General features: G+C 37.1%; 1 protein-coding gene across 3 annotated transcripts in view; it reads left to right on the top strand.

Moving 5' to 3' along the window:
• The first annotated feature begins 749 nt into the window (after nucleotides 1-749).
• Nucleotides 750-23,967, top strand: part of LONP2 (lon peptidase 2, peroxisomal) — a 48,712-nt gene continuing 25,494 nt past the window's right edge. The window contains exons 1-8 of one of the 3 annotated variants that reach the window (XM_026058168.1): nucleotides 750-1,048; nucleotides 1,887-2,121; nucleotides 2,924-3,055; nucleotides 4,702-4,824; nucleotides 5,736-5,899; nucleotides 6,694-6,788; nucleotides 8,831-9,089; nucleotides 16,735-16,876. In XM_026058168.1, the coding sequence (XP_025913953.1) occupies nucleotides 816-1,048; nucleotides 1,887-2,121; nucleotides 2,924-3,055; nucleotides 4,702-4,824; nucleotides 5,736-5,899; nucleotides 6,694-6,788; nucleotides 8,831-9,089; nucleotides 16,735-16,876 (1,383 nt within the window). In that variant the 5' untranslated portion in view covers nucleotides 750-815. Of the gene's footprint in view, nucleotides 1,049-1,886; nucleotides 2,122-2,907; nucleotides 3,056-4,701; nucleotides 4,825-5,735; nucleotides 5,900-6,693; nucleotides 6,789-8,830; nucleotides 9,090-16,734; nucleotides 16,877-23,967 lie in introns of those variants that run through there. The other 2 variants (XM_026058175.1, XM_026058182.1) reach the window with 2 other exon arrangements.

Genomic DNA, 23,967 nt, shown 5'->3' with positions numbered 1-23,967 from the left:
AGGGGCGGAGCTGCGGCGGCCCCCGGCCGGCCTGGCTGCAGAAGGGGCGGAGCTGCGGCGGCCCCCGGCCGGCCTGGCTGCAGAAGGGGCGGAGCAGCGGTGCCCCCCGGCCTGCTGCCGGCTCCAGGGAAGGCGAGGCAGCCGGGCAGGCTGGGCCCCCGCTCCGCACGAGGATGCTGCGCGCTGCCCTTCGGCGCCCGGCCTGGGCTGCCCGGAGCGCTTGGAAGGGAGCTACGCTGACTGTCGCGCTCGAAGGCGGCGGCTCTGAAACCTGGAGCGAAGCGCAGCCGGAGAGGGGATTTTACCCGGGGGTCTAAGAGAAAAGTTAKAACCTGCAGAAAGCAGAGAAGAGCTGGGTTTAAATTAGTAACCGTCACAGGTAACAGATGATAGCTTTGCTTCAAACTCCCTCTCCTGCGTCAGACTTTATATTCACAGCACATTCATTTACGCATTAAAAAAGGCAATAAACAAGTAAATAAACAAATAAAAAGACCCTCCCCCCCCCCGGCCCTGGGGAAACGCCGGGTGCTGCCTGACACCTGGCGGCCGCGGCCGCCGCAGCACCGCCCGAGCCGCGCCGGCACCAGGCTGCCCGCGGGGGCAGCGGGCGGCGCTTCGCGTGGCGGCGGCGGCAGCAGCAGCAGCGGCGCCACCGGTCCCCTGCGCGCGGGACCGACGCGGAGCTGCCGCGCCTGGAGCAGCAGCGCCGCGCCGCTCGCACCGCGCCTCCCGCCGCCGCGTGTCCCTGCCGGCGGCCCGTACGGGGCGGAGCCGCGGGCGCGGCGGCGCCAAGGGGAGCGGCGCGGGCGGCCATGGCGTCGGGCAGCGCCATCCAGATCCCCAGCCGCCTGCCGCTGCTGCTCACCCACGAGGGCGTCCTGCTGCCCGGCTCCACCATGCGCACCAGCGTGGACTCGCCGCGCAACATGCAGCTGGTGCGGAGCCGCCTCCTCAAGGGCACCTCGCTGAGGAGCACCATCATCGGCGTCCTCCCCAACACCAGCGACCCCACCTCCGACTGCGACGACCTGCCCTCGCTGCGCAGGTGCGCCGCGTCGCCCCCGCCATCTTGTGGCGCCGGGCCGGGAGCTGCTCTTGGCGGCGGCCGCGGGGTGCGTGGCCGGCGCCCGGAGCGAAGCCTGAAAAACCAGAGCGAGGGGGAAGAGGGAAAGGGGGAGTGAGCGGAGAAAGGGGGCCAGGATCGCTGAGGCCGTGCCACTTATTAACGAGTCTTTCCCCCAAGAAAAGTCTCACGGCAAAGCGGCCTCGCGCGTGTGTTTGAAGTTGTTTCGCGGAAGCTGCCCTAAACCCCAGCCGAGCGGTGTTTCCGTGGGATGGAGCGTGGGCGGAACAAATGCGCGCTGTCCCTCGCTCGTAGAGCTACGTCACACCAGCGCATTTAGTCAGGTTTTGCAAGGAAAGAACTTTTATTTATTTTCGTTAGCACTAGTTAAACGGGCATCTTGGTCGGGTACACGTGATCTGAAACATTTGATTGGAATGAGGCACAGTTTCGCCGAAGAACTGTAAAATAAAATACCCGTTTTTCTGGCACACATAATTTAAGCAGAAACATAAACATTCCTGTCCTCGTTGAATTCAGTTAAATTATTAATCAAAAAATGTTAGGTGTTTGCAAATCAGGTGTCTAGTTATATTATTTTAGTTAGTTTAGCAGTTAGCTCATTCTTTTTGACGTTTTAAGGTCTGGTTTTCTTAAGCTGTGTTAGAAAGGAATTGTATGTTTTGGTTACCTTTATTTAAAAGGAACTAAATGTCCCAGGAAGTTCTTGCAACCTGTAGCTCTRTTGCTTGTTGATAAGAAGTACGTGAAATCTGCTGTTGAAGGTTCCAAATAACACAAACGTTTGACCTGTTTTTAGGATTGGCACTGCTGCCTTGGCAGTTCAGGTGGTTGGCAGCAACTGGCCCAAGCCACATTATACATTGCTGGTTACGGGCCTCTGCCGATTCCAGATCCTGCAGCTGCTGAAAGAGAAGCCGTATCCTGTTGCTGAAGTTGAACAGTTAGATCGACTTGAGCAGTTTACTAATCAGCATAAATCGGAGGAGGAACTTGGAGAGTTGTCAGAACAGTTCTACAAGTATGCAGTGCAGGTAAATTATTTTAATCCTATGCATTGTGTGTCTGTATATGTATTTGGGGTTTTCTGCTTGTTTCCTGTCTGCCCCCTCTGCCTGTATTTCTTATATTTTTTCAGTGCCAAGTAGAGTTTCAGTCCTTCTGCCCCAAAATAAATGTTTTTATTACAGCATAAGGTTTCTGTGTTGAGTTCCAGTGTCTCTATGTAGTTCATTGCAAGATAGGTCTAGCTGTATGTTAGTTTTATAATACCTTGGTATTGTTTTTTTTATTTAGCAATACTATAAATATACTTTAGTGAATGGAATACTTTTGAATAAGTTTTTCCAGATTTCCCGATACGTATGGTGATTGATTTGTAATAAATACTTTATTAAGGGGGGGGAACAAACCCTCTGGAGTCTTGTTTATAAACAGATGTCCCCAACCATAATGAAATTTTTTTTTAAAGGATGTATAGAAGGAGAATCATAATAATTTTAAAGTAACTGGGAAAGTTATCTTTTTCTTTTTAATGGGGTGGGAAGAGAGAGGGGAATAAAAGATGTAGGCATTGAAAAAAAAGTGTTGGAGACTACGATGATATTTATGAACTTCTCCAACAAACAGAAGACCCGAAGTCTTGATGGCCCTATGCTGAGTTAGTAGCACTTAGACTTTTGTGTGGATTTTTTTTTTCCCAGTAGCTTTTTGGCAAATTACCTAGACACATTTTATACTGAAAAATGCAATTCTTTCTAGTTTGAATACTTGTTTAAATAATTTAAAAAGAAACATCAACAACAGTGAATATTGTTCAGTCTGTGTTCCTCACAGCTGGTTGAGATGCTGGATATGTCTGTTCCTGCCGTTGCAAAGCTGAGACGTCTTTTGGACAATCTGCCTAGAGAAGCTTTGCCAGATATACTGACTTCTATCATTCGTACATCCAACCAAGAGAAACTTCAGGTATTATGTTCTTAAATTTTTTAAGGGGAATCAGGTATTTGCTATTTACAGTTAAATCCATTTTTAGATAATTTTGAAGTTTTTTTACAGTTGAGATTGTACAGTGCTAATGTTTTGCCGGAGCTATTTGTGTTACATCTAAGTGTGTATTCTTGTAAAAAGTTTTCATGCTATTGTTTAAATTTTTAGATATATAGTATCAGTTCACCTAATAATTAAATGAATCTAGTTAGTGTTGGAATCCCTTTATTTTATAGAATAATAAAAATATCATATGGATTTCCCCTTTTCGTGGTGAACAAGATGATAAATCTTCCTTCAAATTGTAATGATGTCTTGCTTATTTATCAGAGTTGATAAGTGATTATACATCTCTTAGTAATAACAGCTCCTGAATCAGTTATATTTTGGTCTTTAAAAAAATCTTTTTTTTTCCCCAAAAAAGGGTTTTTTGCCTTTTTTAATACAGAGACACTATAGTTTTATTTGCATCTTATGTCAAAATAAGGTTGTACGGTAAAAAGGGTGCTTGTAGTTTGCTGCTTACTAAGTCTGATTTCTATATTCATTTGCTGTGCTTGGAAGCTTTGGTGTTTCTTTCGTTGCTGCCAGTGCCACGCACGCAACCTCAAATTGAAAGCATGACTTACATTCTTTCAAAACACACCAAATAGAGATTAATGAAGTAGTTCTAACTGAAGGTGTGTACTGTAGCTGAATCTCATGCTGGAAAAAGGTACATCATTCACCTAAAAATCAAACTTACCATGTTGAGTTTTTTGTTAGAAGTGATAAAGAAGAGAGCAGCCAGTGGAAAGTGTGGAAATACAGACAGCCTGATTCTACCCATTTCCACACATCAGCATCATTAAACATGAAAGTGGAATAACGTATAAAATGGAATAATGTATAAAATATTTTTAAAAGTTTTCAGGCATAAGGTGATGTTTCTGGGTATGCCTGAGGAGATTGTACCGTAACTTTCTTAGAGAACTCTCTCTTCTCTGAGGTTTAATAACTGAGGAATAGAATACTGATAGATGTTTGCCACAGAAGATGCAGCTGAAATAGGAAGACGCTTTACAAAGAGACGGGATAAGAGATTCTTCTTAGGTACTTTGTAGTTTTGGAATCCAGACTTCCTGCTACTTTTTAAAGTATACTCAGGCTTACAAATCAAGGGTATCGAGTCTTTAAATTATGTATAACCTCCCTGGACCAGCACCTGAAATTTTTCCTTCATTTAAGAAATTTCTTAGAGTAGATGTAACATACTGTGATTTGCTTTGCCGATAGAAAACTATCAACATACAGTAGATGAGAAACAATGCTCTCGTATCATTTTTTGAAGGTTTTTGTTTACTTCTGTTGTGTATAAATGGTCTTCCCTGTTTATTTGGTAGATTACAGTTATACAGCTTTTGGTTTGGATTGACAACAGATGTACAAATCCTGAAGTAATATCATAGACTTGAGGTTAGATTTTTGTGTGCTGTATTCTCTTTGCTTTTCTTACCGCCTCTTTTTTTCTCAAACCATCTATTCCATAGCTCTGGCCAAAACACCATAATAGAATTCTCTGCCTTCCCAAAATTGATGAGCTATTAGCATGAAAATGCTGGCTACTCATAACTCCTTGCTCTTAGATTTTAGATGCTGTTAGGCTGGAAGAACGGTTCAAGATGACTATACCCTTGCTTGTTAGACAAATTGAAGGCCTGAAGCTGCTTCAGAAAACAAGAAAGCCCAAACAGGATGATGATAAAAGGGTATGGACCTTTAAATGTGGGATTCTTAAATATCCTAAATAAGTATAAAGGTGCACTTTTAAACAGGCCAATGAACATACATGATTTTAGTCTGTGTACAGGTCTAATCTGCGGTCATAATGTTTCATAGTCAGTCTGGAGCTGTAGAGAACACCCAGCCAGCAACTTTGACTATTTACATATCTAAGCTGTCTAGGCATTATTTTTTTTAATCTGACTACTTTTTGATTTTGAACAAAAACTCAGATTCCTTTGAAGAATCATTTCCCAGTTTATCTGCACTGTGTGTACAGACTGAATTTTGGCCTGTGCAGAATTTGGAAGTGAAAGATGTACCTTTTATTAATGGCATTGCAGGCGAATGATAGCTTTTGAAATAACACATAAAGAATGTGTGTTGTGAAACATGCAATTGAGCAAACTGTAGCAGCCTAGCCTTGTGTTGCATCTAATCATACCTATGTGGGTATGTTTACTAAAGAGGAAATAATCAAGAAACAAAAAAGGAAAGGAGAAGTGACCCTTCTTTTTTGTAAAGATTAGGTTTATCCTGTTTAATATGATAGGCTGCAATACCAAGCCTTTTAAAATATCATGAACAACTCTTAATTTTGTTCATCTTCTACTACCTACTAGTGATGGTTACATGATAAATACACTTAGGAAATACGTACTAAAAAAAAAGGTGGTGATCTTTTAAAGTAGTACTGTTAATACTTGTAGAACATGTTTATAAAGTTTTAGATCAGATTAAAATCTTATTATCTGACTTTTTCTGTAATGGAGACCAAAAGGACTCTCTCAGCACCTTGCATGTTTTTCTCACGGTTTCTGTCCAAAGACAAGTGCACATCTTATTTAAAAAAAACAAAAACTGGTGCTATTCTGTGGCTCGGTTTTCTGTGTTATAGGTTGTAGCTATTCGTCCTATTAGAAGAATCAATCACATTCCAAGTGCTACAGAAGATGAGGAGGAAGAGGAAGATCATGATGATGTCGTCATGCTGGAAAAAAAGATTAGAACATCCAGTATGTCAGAACAAGCTCTTAAAGTTTGTCTTAAGGAAATAAAGAGGTAGGAGATTTTCAGGTGGTGGTTTCTTCTCTTATTTTAATTTTTGAAAAAAACTTGCATTACATCTTTTTTTCCTTGATACTATATTTTTGTTGGTTGTGTCTGGGAAATAATTATAAAAATTTTAGTAGAGTGCGGTTTTTCCTGTACAAATTTAATCACTTCATGTCTTTTGAACATCAGAGGTGGTGACAGAAAGAAATATGAAGTGTCCTAGATTTAGAAATTAATATAACATTAAACTACAGGCTCTAGGTTGCTATATTTTGAAGTGAAGACTTCAAAAAAAAAAAAAAAAAAAGGGAGGGGGCAAACACCATCCCAGTTGTTAATAATAAATGTATAAAACTGATCCAGATATTTCAGATATAGAGATCTCTTGAGTCTTTTTTTTCTTCCTCCATTTTTCCCCAGTGAGGGAGATGAGTGTACTGTCTGTGATGATATGATGTTTCTTCTTCAGTGAAAATGCATAGATACTGTGCATGCAGGGAGATAATCCTTTGTATCAGCTTGATTTAGTAATTTTTTTTCTTTTTCCTTATATAATATATGCATAAGGAATTGTCTTTTTTTTTTCTGTTCAAATCATATACATAAGCTATTTTTATACAAAGACAATCTCCTTATTGTTGGAATAGTGACTTGCTTTTTTAATAATATGCTTGTCAGTGTAATAAGAGGGTATATTGATGACCTCAAGTTTGCTAAATACCTGTCTTGTAGTACAGGTGAGATCTTACTTTGCAGTTAATTCCTGGATAATCTAATGAATTTTGTGCATGTATTTCTAGATTAAAGAAGATGCCTCAATCAATGCCAGAATATGCTTTGACCAGAAATTACTTGGAACTGATGGTGGAATTGCCATGGAACAAGAGTACCAAAGGTGAATTGTTGACTCTCTTGCACAGGCATTTTAGTACAAGAAGCCACCATGTAAACACTTATTAGGCCTGTCTTACAAATTTTTGTTTCCTGGTCTGACAGTAAAAATGTCATTCATACATTACTGAGGTCTTATGGTCTGCCTGGTTTAAAATAAGATCTTTACTGGATAGCCCATAGAACTCAGTTGTACATCTAAAAATGTGAATTAAAAAAGCATTAGGAATATCTACACAGAAAAATGAAGGTGTTATTACTACAGTCTGTGCTAGTATCGTGTGTGTGTGTGTATACACACCCCTATATATATATATATATATATACACACACACACACACACATACACACACACATATATATATATATATATATATATATATACACACACAGACGAACACACACACACACCCCTATCATAAATATTGGAATATGGAATACCACAGTGCAAAATGAGGTTAGGAGAATGGGTATGTATTCAAAGAGTCCCTGGAGGAGTTGTACTGTGTTTGCTAGTCTTTACGAAAGTAGTATCTCTGCATTCTTACAGCTTTTGTTATTTTTGCTAACTACGTTGAAGTTAACATTAATCATATTACATTATTATGGCTATATGGCAAAACAGTATTAATCAAATCACTATTATACTTTTTCAAAATGATGGATTTCTTTCCATAGATTTTTCTCACTGAAGTAGAACTAGAACACTGGAATAATTTTTTTATTTCACTTTTGTTAATCTCAACCCTGGCAGTACTCTGATTGTTTTCTGTTTGGACTTGCTTTGTTTTTCATGCCTCACTGCAAACAAGTTCATAGTTCATGGTGGTCACTGAGACGTCTCTGTACTTTAGAGTCAGTTTTGGATCGCAGCATTCAGAAGTTATGTTTATGATGTGCATTCGGAAAAACAATGTAGAATAATTACTGTAAAGCTGTTTGGGGGAGTTTTTTCACAAGAAATTTAGGTAGTGTTTCTCTTATAAAAAAAAGAAAGAAAATTGCATCAAGCTAATTGCCATCTATATGTCAAATAAAAAACGTCTGTAAACTTCTGGATCATTAATCTTCTTGAAGAAAATTCTGGCACATCTGAAATTAGTCAAGTTTGGTAAGGAACAAGAGTGTGGAAAAAATGTAATTGTAGTTACTTTTAATAGTTACGACATCAGATACAATAGAAAAGCTTAGTATCACTTCAGCTTTGTACCATAGTTTTGAAAGTTGTGAGATTGATATTATTAATACAGAACACAAAAATGGAAAGTGAGGAAAGGATAGAAAATCAAACATGACCTTTTCCTGCTGACCCTCAGGAGTAGATTAATTAAGCAAAATGCCCTTCCAGAAGGTGTTCTGCTAGGAGAAAAGAATTTCTAATTACTTTTAGCAACTATTGAAGACTGAGGCTTTTGAATGGCATTTGTAACAATCTGATTTTAAAAAGAAATTTATTATACCATACCAGCAAAAACATCTCCAATTTTTGCCTTCTTAGTACATGTGGTGATGAATTTCAGTCTTTTTGAACTAGAGCCTTGGATGTTCACAAATATTCTTGTAAATATTTTTCTTAAACATTAAATTGTAAAAAGATCAGCTTACAAATGTCAGTATATTCAAAGAACTCCAAGATGAGTAAAGTGTTTGTTGACTTTTATGGCCAAAACTGTRGTGTGCTGGTGGAATGTTTCATTGCTGAAAGTTGCTCTTTCAGCTTGCAAAGTTATACCATGTCACGGGTGATTTGAAGTTTGTTACCTTAAGCAAAGTTTCTATTCACGTGTATTACACATGTGAAGGTGCTTTGGCCTTCTTCTTAGGTACAGTAAATAGAAATATACATTAATAGACTAAAAGCCAGAAAGTTATGATCACTAATGATGATTTTGTTCAGTGATTCATTAAAAAAATTCGCATGATTGATGAATTTTATATTGATGAACATGTTTGAGAATATGTTTGTATCTTTCATACTATAGAACAAATTGTTTATGTCTTAAAGGTAAATATGCTGATATTTTTTCTCTTGTCAATAATTGATAGATCGCCTTGAAATTCGTGCAGCTCGAATTCTTTTGGATAATGATCATTATGCTATGGAGAAGCTGAAGAAGAGAGTTTTGGAGTACTTAGCTGTCAGGCAGCTTAAAAACAACCTCAAGGGACCCATTCTTTGTTTTGTGGGTCCCCCAGGAGTCGGTAAAACTAGTGTTGGAAGATCTATTGCAAAGACTTTGGGTCGAGAATTCCACAGAATTGCTTTAGGAGGGGTCTGTGATCAGTCTGATATTCGAGGCCACAGGTAACTAATTCTTCCTCTCCTACTTGTAATTTTTTATTTTGTGTGTTACAGAAGGTATTGATTATTTTCATTGTTTAGCTGAAATGGAGAAAGCATACGAAAGATCTCATTTCATGCACTGTAATTATGATTGCTCACTCAGAGGAGAATTTTAATAATGGGCATGGGCATTTAGTGTCGAGATATGGCTTTTAAGCTTAACTGTTGCTGCTTGTGAGGGTACAGAATGGAATAATCACACATGGATCTGGAAGACTTGCAAAAATTTAAGAACATCAAAGTTCACAAATTTGAGACTTAAGAATTGACGTACTTTGAGGATAATGAGAAAGTGCATTTATGTTTCTAAGACATTTCATCTTGAGTCAGTTTGGCACTGTGAAGAAAGATTCAATAGAAAGTCTAATGCAAACTTAACTTTCTTTTCTTAAATTTTGGATCTGATTTTTCTGCTTTTTAAAAGGGATGCCAAGAATTATATGGACTAGCATGTAAATAGCAGTATATTACTTATAAGCATGTTCTATAGAACAAAGAACAGTAAACCTGGTGCTTGCAAGTTTCTAGGGTAACAACTGAATTGTTCGAATATATCAAACTTGTTAATGTACTATTCTTCCATTTTAAAATGGAAGTTTTTTTCAAGGACACTTAAGCAGTTCAAAAGAGATTTTTTGGGAGTGACTTTCCTTAGGACTTTTTTCTAATCTTGCATCTCCTTATATATCTACTCTTTAGTCTTTTAAGCCATTTGTTCATATTAGTCTGCTCCCCACTCCTTCCGCTGGAGGCATGATGAATAGATAACGTAGATCAATGACTGCTGAACATCTCTGTACCATTTTCAGTTCCTATAATCACCTTTTATGTCTCCTGCAGTTAGTGTAGGAGATTTGGGATAATTAACTTGGTAGTGCTCTAAGGATCTGTAAAACCATCTTGTTGTTGTTTTGAAGTCATGTTATTGAATAAAATTTCCCCTTACAAAAGTTTGTAAATTACTGCAAATTAAAGCTATCAGTTCTTTCTTTGATGCCCTGTAGCAGTTGTTTTGCCCAGTAACTATGCTGCTATTTTCAGTCATCAGTGTACAGCATAGTTTCTTGCTTCAATTCCAGATTATGCTGTAATTTGACTTTTTTTTTTTTCAAGGCTTAACAAGGACCTTGATGTTCTTGCCACTTCCCTATGTCATTTTAATGACAATTATTATAAGAAATATTCTAATAAAAGTTCATTTTGTGGTACCAGACTTCCAAACGTGTAAACTAGTTGCATGTGTGAACACATTAGAGTGGCGGAAGTTAACAATCCCAGCTGGAAGAAATGCAGGAGACTCACTGTATTGTGTTGTGCTGAAGCTATGCATAAACTTCTAGGAATATAGGCATACGATATATTTCTGGGAATCTAGACTATAATATACTATCGATCACTTACTAGACTAGAACACATGAGATAGGAAAAAGTGAGGAAACAGTGATTACATACTTGATGGCCACTTGAAACTTCAGTGTTGAGTAGTAAACCTTTACTTAGGCACCCTTGAAAGAATGAGCACTATGCATTTATTCCTGTGCAGATTCTTCTGTGGCATATTTCCAGGAATTTTGTTTTCTGGAGAGTGCTTGACACTTATCTTTAGTTTGTAGCTTGAAAGGAACTTCTGAAAATATTTTCTTAGAGTAGGTTCTGTCACCATACCCAGCAGCTACTGGCGACTAAATAGTGAGTAGCAGAAATCTGTAGGTATTTTTGTTGTAATGCATCAGTTTTTAGTGTGCAGCAGCACTGTGTTCATGTGATTGTTTTGTAAACCTTTAATATCTGCTCTTTTTGCCACCTTACTTAAACACTATTGGAACATTAAGGAAAACTCTGTCCCCCTTCTTTGGTATGTGTTATTCTTGCAATTCATAAACTGTATTGCTAACCATTGTTTAACAAATAATAATTCTGATGTTTCAAATTACCTGTGATTTGGATCCTGAAAACTACTTGAAAGGAGATTCAACATGTTGCTATTCAAACTGAAACCACAAGAGGCTGTTGAATACTAAGCATTACAGCGTTTAAGACGTTAAGTAACTTTTGCAGGGCGGAGTTGGACTTCAGGCCTCCTGGTGGGGAGACCTGCTCTGTGAAACTGACGTTATGAACAGAAGTAAAGCTGTCAGCAACTTCTACTGAGTTGCCACTAATTCCTTACTGTTTTCCTTATTTTATTTTTGGCTTTCTATCTTGTGCTTACTTTTAATAAAGACAGCTAGAGTTGTGTGATAATGAGATAAAACTTTTAAATTCAGATGTTTGTGGCTGTCATTACAGTATTTTTTGATGGCTTTATTAAACTATAAATGCATGTTGGAACCTAAATTGCCTTACAAATTTAATATCTAAAACTTTTAACTTAAGATCAGCTGACTGGAAGTATTTGGCAAGACAGTGTATTTTTCATCAGGAAAAATACCATCTAATATTATCAAGAATTTAATGTGATAACTTTTCAACAAAGGCCCAAACCAAACTTTATAGCAGTTAGGAGGAAGAGGAGTTATTCATCCCTTGTAGCCAACCACTTTTGCAGGTTTTGTGTATGTAAAGTTAAAACCAACAGTTTAATACAATTTTTAAAATCTGCTTTAATTTTTTTTCTGCTTTGCTATGTCTTCAGAGTAAGATTTAATCAAGTTTGAAACTACAGCTTTTCTGTAGACCTGTCTGTAATGTTGTTTTGCATGAATAGATCGTCCAAGTTAATCCCAGCCAAGTGAACCCATACTGTGCTTCCCGTGGCAGTCACAGAAAGGAATTATAGAAGTGGTGTGAATGTTTGGAGACATAGGTTGCTGTTCTCTGAGTTATACTGTAAGTAGGCTTATTTTCTGATATTACGTGTTAGGAGCCATTCTTTTTCTCTTTAGGAGAAAGTAAATAAGGAGCTCCATATTAGGCTGAAGTTAAAGTTCCATTAACGTTGCAGAAACACGATAGTATGTTGGTGGAGGCCTAATGTACTAAAACATTTAAGAAGAAACTGTTTCTGTTTCATTTGTAAGCAAACACTGCCTAAAATAATGTTTACTGTGTTTGGCCACTTACTACCCTTGTAGGTGAAAGGCACATGCTGACAGATTCAGCAAACAAAACTGAACACGTTGGATTGCAGCACCAAGGGGAGTGGTATTTCAGCAAGTGTGCTGTTCTATGTGATGTATAACTAGGGCAATCTGGAGACGCCCAGTTTTTACCATTTAAATGTGGATCATGTGTCTGCAGCTGGAGTTCATGTGAATCCTTTCTTCACTGGGTGAAGACTAGCAACTACTGTTCTATTCCCAAAATAAAGTTGTCATCTCAGTACAAAAACAGAAGTGCTTTATCAGGCATCCTCCAGCTGTCATTAATGTTTACCACTCATCTATACCATCTGTAAAAGTCTGCTGCTTTGCATTTGATGTTAACTTGCATTTAAAGAAAAACAAAGAACCCTGAAGGGCTTGTTGAACTCTTTTCTAAAAAGCTCACTGCTTTTAAGATCTCCTCGGTGCTGATATATGGTCTTATACAGGAACTGTGTGATCTTTTCTCTTGCACGTGTGTGGTTTTCTGTTTTTAAAAAGGAAAATGTAATTGCTGCTTTTATTTATAGTGGTGCTAGTGAGATCACCATGAGGCTCGTTGGTTTTTTTTCTTCATACTGGCCTCTGTGTGAAGTACTCTTCTATCACGTTGCTGTTCAACCTTTAGAAGTCTGAATAGTTTTCTTCTGGTTTTGGTCTATGCTGAAGGCCTTTTTGGGTGCATCTAAGTATGAAAAGGTGTGATTCCTGACCAATACAGCTGTGCTAGCAGAAATTTGTAGTGCAGGCATGCACTACAGTTAATCAGGCCACTTGTTTGCAAAAATAAACCTTACCTTCTACAGCATTCAAGGTTTGTGGATTTTTAACTGGTATGATTGTAAATGGTACTAAAAACATTAACAAATTACAGACCTTTTGTGGCATGAGCTCTTAAGGTTGCTTTTAATTGTTACTACACAAGTGAGGCAACCAGGAAACTTGATCTGTACTTCCTGTTTTAAATGGAAAGCAGCTGATTCTTTCTAGCTTTAATACATGGAGAGAAGCAGAGTGTCAAAAAAATGAGTAAAGCTGTGTTATGTAAAAGATGCTTATGCAGAATACTGCTTTTCCTCCTTTTAACTCCATCTAAATAGGGAAAATAATATCCTTACATTCAGTGGCTACTGTTCACAAATAGTGGTGTTCAGTTTCAAAAGTTACAAGGCAGAGGTTAATGTCCAGACAGATAATGCTCATATCTGCATGTAATTTTAATATATATTTTTTTAATGTAGATATCTGCAGGGTCTGTGTTATGGAGGACTTTTATGTTGAGATGTGTTCCATAACACAGTAGAAACAGGCTATCTATATTTTTATTTTTAAGGTAAAATATTAAGTTATTGTTCTTTATCATCCCACAGATGACATTTATGCTAGCATTTCTGATATGCCTTGAAGATTTTGGATCTTTGATTAGTATTATATTAAAATAGATCCTGATCCATCTCTAAATGAAGATGTATCACAGAATTAGACTGTTATAAATGAGAAGAGTGAATTAATATCCAGGTATTTGTTATCCTAAAATTGATAGTCTGAGTTTGTATTTCATGATAACTGATCAAATTATGTAAATAAATTTAAGCATGCTTTAATTAGAGATTTAATGCATTGATTAAACATGTTGGAGTTAATTGTTTAAATTTACCATGTCTAGAGACTTTTTAAAATGCAAATGAGAAGAAGAAAATAAAAGGCAAAGAAAGAGTGAGAATAGTCAGTTGTCAGGTGATGGGATGAAGAGCAGAATGTTTCTAGCCACCCTGTCATTTCATCTTTTAACCCCAGTTCTGTGGAGACTGACTCATTTGCAGAGCTGCTCTGTTGCCAGCAATAATTCCTTTAATTTTTTCCTTTGAGTCTCTTGAAAAATTCATGGGTTGTACAGGTAACCTTTTGGTAACACTGGACTCATTTCAGTCAGACAGTAGTTTGTTTTCTACATGGTAGCCAATAACACAAGGCATATTTGGGGTAAGGGTTTTGTTTGTTTGTTTTTAGCATTTTAATTTAATGATTTTCTATAACTGTTGGAATGTTTTTCATACCCCTTGCTTTAGAAGCTGCTTGATTTTGATATTCTTAAAATTGTATTTCCCCAAACTGTTGGCTTGATAGGCCATGTTATCTTGAGTATCTTCCTTTTTTGCTTTTTCTTCACCACAGATCTTCATAATTTTCTTTCCGTCTACCTAATGTATTGCTTATTGTAAAATGTTAGAAAACTTGAATGTATACAATAGTCATTGAGTCTTACTGAAAGACGCTTATCTGTCAGAATCTTCTATTAAAATGTAAATATGCCATTAAATACCCAAATCGACTTGAATCTAAAATGACTGTGAAATGCAGTCTATTTTCAGGGTTGAGGGAAAAAAATGCATTTCAGTCCATTAATAACAACAACTTTTGCTGCTTATCAAGTATATTTTGTAGCAATTTGGAAGAAAGAAAAATCTCTTCCTGATTTTTCAAAAAAAGTCTTTATTTAGAAATTTTCTGAAAAGTTTTTAAAGATGGGAAGGATGCATGAATATAATTAGACATCTTATTATTCAGAAATCCTTCTGGTACTTAAAAATTTTATTATCCTTTGACTTGTGTGGGTTTTTTTTTTTGCAACTGCATGGTGAAGGTGGGTAGTGAAAGTTGGTTATTCACAGTGGTTCCCTTTAACTAGGGAAACCCAGTTTCCCTTCATTTAGTTTATAAACCAAAGCTGGGGGGGGGGGGGTTGTAACTAGATGGAACATAGGTATCTGAAATTTTTATGGAATTTAAAAGGATCATCTAAAATTTTATGTAAAAATACACAAAGCTAATAAAAGTGTAATGTCTTTTATAAAAGTAAAAAATAAGACGTCCTTTCATATCTTATCTATAAATTTAAGCACATGCTTGAGAATAATGTACCAAGCAAGTAAGAAGAATGTTTATTATTTATCCCAGAAATAGGATAACATATTTAGGTAAATATAATGTTAAAAAACATTCGTGTTGCGTTGTCTGTGAAGTATATAAACTGTATCTACTGGTGCAGTAAGCACCTACTGTAAAACAAAAAAATGGCTGCAATGGTTAGCTTGGTTCCATTGGCAAATGATTCACTTCTGTGAGCTTCAGCTCTGCTTCATTCTCCTAATTTTCTGTCAGTGTTTTATAGGATCCTTTCATTCTTCTGGCAAGGTTGACTGTGTGCAGATGGAGAATGAAGTGACATGCTAGTATAATAGTTCCCCCATGCAGATTCTGGACCTGTAATAGGTGTTGTGTAGTTTACCCTCAATGGAGAGGAATCCGTGCTCTCGCTGCAGGGAAAGAGTCTGCACAAAAGCAGTGAGGTGATAAACTATTGCATGCTGGCTGCTCCGGTCTTTAACAGCTGTCTCATGAAGGTGGTAATAGGCAAACTGAAATTATATTGCATTTCTAGCTATTAAAAGATATTAAAAACTCTTATTTTTACTCAGATCCAGAATTAAATACAGTAATTGCATTTGTTCCCTCAGTAGTTAAATATTACACAAAACTAATATTATTGCTACATATTATGAGTTATTTTTATGTTTTAAACCTTCTCTAGTATCTTTTGAAATTACTCCTACGGTATTTTTGGTTTCATCTTTCTAAATGTCATCCTGTTTATTTTGGACTGTATTGAAACAGCTCATATGGCAAAGCAGGCCTGTTCCACATATCTGCTTTGTGAGGGTCATGAGATAGGTACTGTAATTCAGTACTTCATGTATCTCTTTCTTCTGAGTGACCAGCATTTCATACTTTTAAATATAGTATTTTGTTTACTTATGGCACAAGCAGAAAAGAGTATGATAAATGCAGCAAATGGGTATATATACATGTAAAAGGTGGTTCCTCTGTGTGCATTGCGGGGGGAAAAAAGTTTTACCAGCTTTGCTGAATAAATTTGGACTGATAATTTCTTGTTCCTTTGCACTGTTCCAGGTTTTATTTGACTGTTGAAATGACATAATAAATAAGAAATATTCTCTTTGTGATTAACAGTTAAAGCACGTGGTACATACGATGGGCATCAACGGTTCGATGTATTTGGAATTTTGCCCTCATTTGTAACACACTTTGTGAACTCTGTTGAAACAATGAAAAACAGTATCACTATTCTTAAATGTTAGTATTAATGAGGTTCCCAGATCTGATTCAGCTTGTTTATACAGTTCAAGGATGCCTGTACTGAATCATGTGAAATGCCTGTAAGCTATAATGTTTGGATGCGCTGTAATGCATATGTAGTTTATCTTCCTGGACTGACTGATACACTAAGGAACTGGAATTTTCATCTGCTGATATAATTGGTTGTATTAGTTCAAATGCATATTCAGTACTTTTATCTACTAATTGCAGAAGTTTTTGCAAAAAACAAGAGTTGTTACAAGGCTAGAAATTCTTATATTTTTCTTTGAGTTTTATTTTTGCTCTTTCTACTCCTGTTTCATGCACCTGACCCTTCTTTCCCCACACACGGTTATTTCTCACAGGCGCACCTATGTTGGCAGTATGCCTGGTAGGATCATCAATGGACTGAAGACTGTTGGGGTTAACAATCCAGTATTCCTGCTGGACGAGGTTGATAAACTGGGGAAGAGCTTGCAGGGGGATCCAGCAGCTGCCTTACTTGAGGTAAGAGATGTTAAATTACAAGCTATGTTTCATTTTTAACTAAAAACTTTAATACTGGGTTCAGAAAGGAAGATACACTTGAGGAAAGATAGCACGATAATCTTAGCTTTTTTATTAAAATACCAGCTAGTGTGTTTTAAAGTTCTTGGATTTCTCTCAATTTCTCATGCGCAATGTAAATGCAATCACTTGGTATATTGAGTAAGATACATTTAATGTCAGTGATCTGTACTTAAACACAAAGATGTACATTGTGCTGAACTAAGTAAGTGTTCTGTAGCTTCCAAGAATATCCAGGCCTTAATATTACTTGTTTGGGGATTTTAAGACATAGATTTTTTTTTTAATAACCAAATACTGTTAGCTGTAAGAAAGAACTGTAAACTATCCAGAAGGTAGCTGGACTTTTTCAAGTTTTCCCTTTCTTTCTTGGAACACTTTTAATATATTTTTTAAAGCTTTTGATGGCACAGGCTTATGCTAGAAGTAAGCATGTTACCTGGCATATAAATATGATTGTTGTGCATCCTTTTATCAGTATTTTTTAATTGGTATTGTAATTAACCTTCTGCACTTAAATTTATCATTTAAGTCACGGATCCCCAGTCTTTGATTAATTATGATGTGCTGAGTGTCTTTGTTTTCAATGAGAGTCAGCTATTAAATGTGTGTGTGTGGTTTTTTTCTTAAGACCTGGGACTCGGATCAAGATAAAAATGAATCTAATGTTGAAGTACATGGAGTAGTTATTTTATTGCAGGGAGTTTAGAGGTGTGAAAATTGACTTGCTTAAAGACACAAGTAGCATCTAGGAGAAGTGATTAAGGACTTTTGTGAAGGGGATGTTTTGGATTATTTTGTAAATTCATCACCTGTAGAAATGTTATTAATGAGGTTAGTTGCTGGGATTTCAGGACGCTACAACTGAGTCATTATGATGAAGATGAATCAAGACGTATGGCTTGCAGGCTTTATGCCTCTGAGGCATCTGCAGTAGAAAGCAAGCAGTGAGCTGCCAGAAACTTCTTCCTCCCTTCTTTTTTCCTGGAGTATAGGATATGAGGATAAGCCAGTACRGTTCCTTTCTCCACAGCTGGGACACACTGATTTATGTATTCAGCAGTTTCTTTCTAGCAGTTTGCTGGAGAGAGGAGGGAGCATCTCCTTGGGTATAGGAACGAAACAAAGAGCATGGCCTTCTCCAGCCCACTGTCAGTGCCAAAGGCCATGCACATCTTACTGCCCTAGAACTGATGAAGGGGAGAGGTTGGGATGAGGAAGGTGAGGGCACAGTGAGGCTGGGCTAGACTGAAACACATGGAGCTGTACAGAGCAGATGTAGGACTAGTGCTGTTACTGATTTTGGTATTGTGTATGTCTAGAATTTCATTATACTGCTGTGTTGTTATACTTTTTACCACTCTTGTATGTTCTGTCTGTCTGTAAGAGGCTACTATCCTRTCAGCGGTTTAGCTGGACTGCTTTTGTGATTATTCCTTTGGCTGTTTCAGTCAAAATGAGTTGGATTCTTAAAAGACAGTTGTTTAAATTTTAAGCCACACTGGCTCACTTTCACTGAAATGATTTAGGGAATAATCCTAGAATCATCTCAGATGGCAGGCTGAGGTTTGGTAACTTCTGTAGCTGGGAGGTTGTGGGTGGGAATGAAAGTAAATGATTCTGGTAACATTTGTGAATCTTTTTAACTGATGTTGCTTAATACAGTGCTTTGAATATGAAAATTCCTACTTAAAGTGAAATTTTTATGTCATGAGCTCATCTGTATGTTGTATGACTTTCTACAAATGCAGTTTGTCATTATTGTCTTCCTGTTAGATACTGTAAAATTACTATTTTGATGAAGCCAATCAGTCCTTTGAAAATCAGTGTGTGAACAGGTTATGGTTTGAGCGCTTTGTTTAGGTCTTTGCATATTAACACAGACTAATAATAATATAAATGTACTGAAAGATACCATGGATTCTCTTTTTAACTTCTAAAAATGACAGTTAAGATCCTATAACTCTGTATTTCTCAAGCGTGTGGTACACATTCCTAGAATGCATGAAAAGCCTCCAAGTGCAAGGAAAAACAAGCAGGGTTGTGTAACAAATATTCAAATGCATTTTCTTTATATGTACTTCCCACTTGCAGGATTTTATTCTTTGCTGCTATTGGTAACTAGATCTGTTTCTGAGTTTGCTGGTATTTCTTCAGTAATTTCTCCTTTAGATAGCAAACTAAACTGGCCTTGATGTAGTCAATGCATGGATAAAAAATACTGGAAACACTGTATTTTGTTAGCTAGCTGGCTGCTGTTTGTGAGGCAATCAAAATCAGTAATGAAGCAATGATTTGGCATTTCTTGGAAAGAGAATCATTTGGGGGGGGTGTGGAGGGAAGTGTTCTGATCATGAAACTGTTCATTAATGTTATTAATTACATTCAACCTCTGCTGTTTATGTTTGGTTATTTTTTGCTGCTTATCCTGCAGCAGGGATTAGCATTTCTGTCCTTTTCCTATCGTGCTAGGCATGTGAGGGCAAATGAAATGATTTTTATTATTGAATTATTTTATGTGTGAGTTTTTGATATTTTGCTGCTGCTTTGAGATGTTTCTATTTTCTGTATTTTAAAACCTCMTTCTCAGTGGCATTTAACTCTGTTCCTGCCATGGAGTATTCCAGCTGAGGCTCTTCAGGTTAGCTTCCACCTGTCTGCTTGGGCTGCAGTCTTTATGCAAGTTATTGCTAATTGACCATTAGTTGCATCTGGAGAAGTAATTGCTCTAGTAACCATGTCTGGGTGCTGCTCCTGTGTGAGATCTGTGTATCCCTCTACTCCTGTCTGTAAACATCCTGAAGCAGGTGCTTTACCTCTTCTGATGGGGAACTCATGCCTGGACATAAATGGCTTAATTTGCAACTGCTTTTTGTGGTTTACGTTGTTGGAATGAGCAAAGGTAGCTATTACGTAGAAGAACAAACAATAGTGAGTGGTCACCTGACTGGCGAGTTTGTTTTTCAGGCTGCCTCTGCTCATTTGGTAAGTGCCATCATTAAGTTTAAATGGCACAGCCTTTTTTCCTGAATGTGTAGGTGTGTTGAATTCTCACTGGCTCTGTACAATGGGGTATACTCAGGGAGAAAATTAACATACCCTATAAGCTTGGAAGCGAAGCTTGGTTTTTATATTTACTGGATATGTGTTTAGTTGTGGTGTTTCTGTGGAGTTGTTGCTTAAGCAAAACAGAATGTCTTCCTATTTCCAGTTACTGTTCATCAACAAAGGAATGTTTTATTCTAAATTTAGATGACCTCTGTTTAAAAGAGAAGAAAATAGAAATGGATCCAAGTGCCTGATAGTGAGTATCTGTATGCAGGGAAATTAGACCAGGAGCATAGCCAGGCAATTAACTGTTCATGGAACTTATTCTGGATTTCGTGGTAATAAAATGCTGGTACAGAGATGCCTTTGTAGGCATGTGAGCTGTTGGCTGCAAATTAACCAAGATGTTTTGTTCACTGAATATTCTTTTTGTACTTAGTATTTTTCTGTTAGTTGAATTTCTTTGGAAAATTTTTGAACTTGAGCTTTAGGACAGATACCTAGCTGAAGAACAGTTCTATGTGCTTTGAAAAATCTGTTTTAAATGCGTAGGCATGATATTGTTTTATGTATTATTTTAAGAAATTGTTACCATGACAAAGAATTGTTAGTTCAGAGAAATTTTAGCCTTTGTAGAAAATCTCAGATAATTCACATTTTTACATATTTGTTATCCAAGTTGGTTTTGATTACAACTTGCATTACCTTTATTGGATGGTATTGTTTGGACAGGAGCACAGCAGCACTGTTTTGTATATTATAGTAAATAATACTCTAGTCAACAGCATAGCACTAAGTGGAATTCATAAGAAAATCTTGTTACATACTAGGAAGGGGAAAGAGATTAATATGCACATGCAGATACCCTTTCTAAAAAAAGGGGGGGGGTGGTCTGGCAGAATACATGGTTTCCAGCATCTTCAGAAGTGGTTGCAAATGACTGAGCTCATAGACTGGAATTTTGTGCAAATGGTGCCTATCAATATAAAAAGAATGTAAACTGAATTAAGATTTGTGGTTTAAGTCATGTTTGAAAAATCTACAAAAGTAGACTTTGAATGGGAGACTAATGTTTGATATAGATCTTCTTTCTTTGAAGAAAGTTTCTRGAGGCCGTGTTTGGATACACTGCATATGATTGTTTGTAGTGTAGGACTAGACTGTAGGACTAGGTGAGGTAAGAGGTATCTCTAACTCTATTGATTGAATTATTCATCAGTGTACTTGGCTAGTCATGAGACTTCAAGGCCTTTGCCTTCATCAGTAAAGAAGAGAGTATATGATAGCAGCTGCCTCCTGGAGAGGGTAAGAAAAGAAGCTTTTGAATAACTTGCAGCCAGTGAACAATAACATTCACTGAGTTACAGCCTTACTTTTAGAATTTAGGTACATGCTTCAATATGCTTAAAGATTTCACCATAAGGGGAAAGTATGACTTTATTACAGTCACAGTAAAATTCCAAAAATTAGTTTAAAATCTGTGCAGTATTTCAAAACTAGAGCTTTTACTAATTAAATAAAATCAGAAATTGTTCTACTTCAAAAAAAATCTGCTGTGTGTGTGGTGTGCAGTAAAAAGGTACTTTGATAGTTCTTTGTGATCATAAAACATTTCTATTCTGAATTTTTTTAACTTTTCAAAGATTGAGCAGGATTTAGAGTAATAAAAATTCAAAATTGTTTCTTTTCTAGTCAGCTAACAACTGCTCAAATTCAAAGTTTTTTAGAATTATTAACACTATTCATGGCTATAATTCAAGTTGCTAGGACAAGGGGCACATTCATTTCGGTATGGACATATAAATTATTTTGACAGCAGTGTGCTGTTTCTCAGGAGATGCTTAGGTCCCATTATTTGTAACATGAGAATTATTCATGTCAGCATAGCATAGATAATTCATCATGTGGGAAGAAAAAGCATGACAGTAATTTAAGGGAAGAGATGGAATGAAGGTGGTACACAGGTGGTGGTATAGAAGCCAAGTGTAGAATACTATATACAATGAACTTTCAATTTTTGGCACTATTTGAAAACTAGAGGAAGGCACCTTAATACAGCCATGATCTGTATAAATACTATATTTATCACCTAATAGTGAAAAACAGCATGTTCAAATAATAGCTTAAATATATGCAAGTAGAGTACTAGCCCATATAATTAGTAATAATAGCAGTAGAAAGACAACACTGTTTTTTAAGCCATAGATTTACTTTCTCTGTAGCAATAAATTATTGAGGTTTGTCAGAGTGCATGTTGTTATTCTTCAGTGTTTATTTAATTTTGTCTTGTTTGGGGTTTTTTTTTGTTTTGATTTGGTTTTTTGATCACAGAACTTGGGGGAAAAAAACAATGCAAAGATTGTGTTAGGAAAGCCAAAGCTCACCCAGAGTTGAGACTTGCAAGGGATATCAAGGGCAATGAGAAGAGCTTCTGTGGCCACATTAGTAGTGAAAGGCTGAACAAAGAAAATGTGGGACTGTTTTTGAATAGGGCAAGTGATTTAGTGATAGTAGGCAAAATACACAGTAAGAGAAAATACGTACTTTATCATAGAGCAACATGTGCTAAGTCGGCTGACATCAAGCATCTGCATGTTGCGTAGATGAATACATTCCAAGCTTTTCTATTTCAGTTAGTGGATGCTGAGCTTCTAGAAAGGTACTTACTGCTACTGTTCACAAGGAAAACTGGTTAGAAAAATCATTAAACCCTGTTAGCCAGTAACTTCTGACAAAACCCTGCCTAGTTTTGGCCTTAAGATGTGGAGGCTTTTTGATGCAGAACTGGAAGCCCCAAGAGCTCTATCTAGCTGGAGGAGACCAGCACAGTCCAGGCAGCGTGTGGCTGGGATCTGAAAGCTTCTGGACTCCCATGTACTTGTGCATCTTTAACTCTGTGCTTTTAAGTGCTGTGCCAAAAACTGAACGTAGTGTGGAAGATTAATTTCAAAGCCTATTAGTAGTATGTTAGGAGAAAATTAGAACGATCTTGAATTTTTTTAGTATAATTTGATCCTTTAAAACATAAACAGAAAAAACAACATTGAGTTGAAAATACTTCTCCAGGTATATTTGCAGTCGACTTCCCCTTTACCTCTTCATGAATTGACTGGAAATATCAGTCCCTGACACCGTGAACTGAATGTGACATTGAATCTTTAAGGTGAGGGAAGACTGAGCAACTCTTTCTGTGTGTGACCTAGCCAAAATAGAAATGGATGTTTTAATTTTTTGAGGACAATAGTAAAAAGAGTTTTATTTTGTCCATTCATTGATGGAAGGCAAATACTTTATTTTTTAAAATAATTGTACTGTTCATGTGCATATTCTAAACTGAAAAGGAACTATTACCTATCCACAGTATAAATCTTAAAGGTAGAGTTTTTGAATGCAGAGTTAGATTTTTCACAATGACTTCAGTCCTGTGAGAAGAGTGTGGCCTGAAGATGAAAGACCTTTTCAGCCTTTGGAATCAACTGCCTGCCAAAACTATGCTGACTATTACTGTTACTGTTGCATATTAGAGGACTTGAAGCAGAGTCATCAGGAAATTAAAAACAGAAAAAAAGTTTGAGGATTGTCTAATCTTGAAAAGGCAGAGTTCATTGCTTGAGAAGCTGAAAGAGAAGATTCAGCTTTCAGAAGTTTCTGATACCCTGCTTTACAATTTTAACTTCATTGTGCACACTTTATCTTAAAAATACTTATGCTATTTGAATTGATCATGTTGACTGCTAGGTGATGCACAGGAAGCATCTATTTCATTGTTGCTCTGAACTGGACAGAGTATTAAGGGCTGTATTACAAACTTTTTTTTGCATGTGGTATGAAATCTAGTGATAAAATAATCACAGCTAGGCAGAATATTGAGGACTAGCCTTTACTAATATTCAAAGTGTATATTATGAATGTCAAGTCAGATTTGACAGATTTATGTGTAATATAATAAAAACGTGGATATTTTATTTCTAATTGAGCAACTG

The sequence above is a fragment of the Apteryx rowi genome, unplaced genomic scaffold, assembly GCF_003343035.1.
Source record: "Apteryx rowi isolate R43461 unplaced genomic scaffold, aptRow1 scaffold_1, whole genome shotgun sequence".
Lineage (NCBI taxonomy): Eukaryota > Metazoa > Chordata > Aves > Apterygiformes > Apterygidae > Apteryx > Apteryx rowi.
This window is presented reverse-complemented; position numbering and strand designations above follow the sequence as displayed.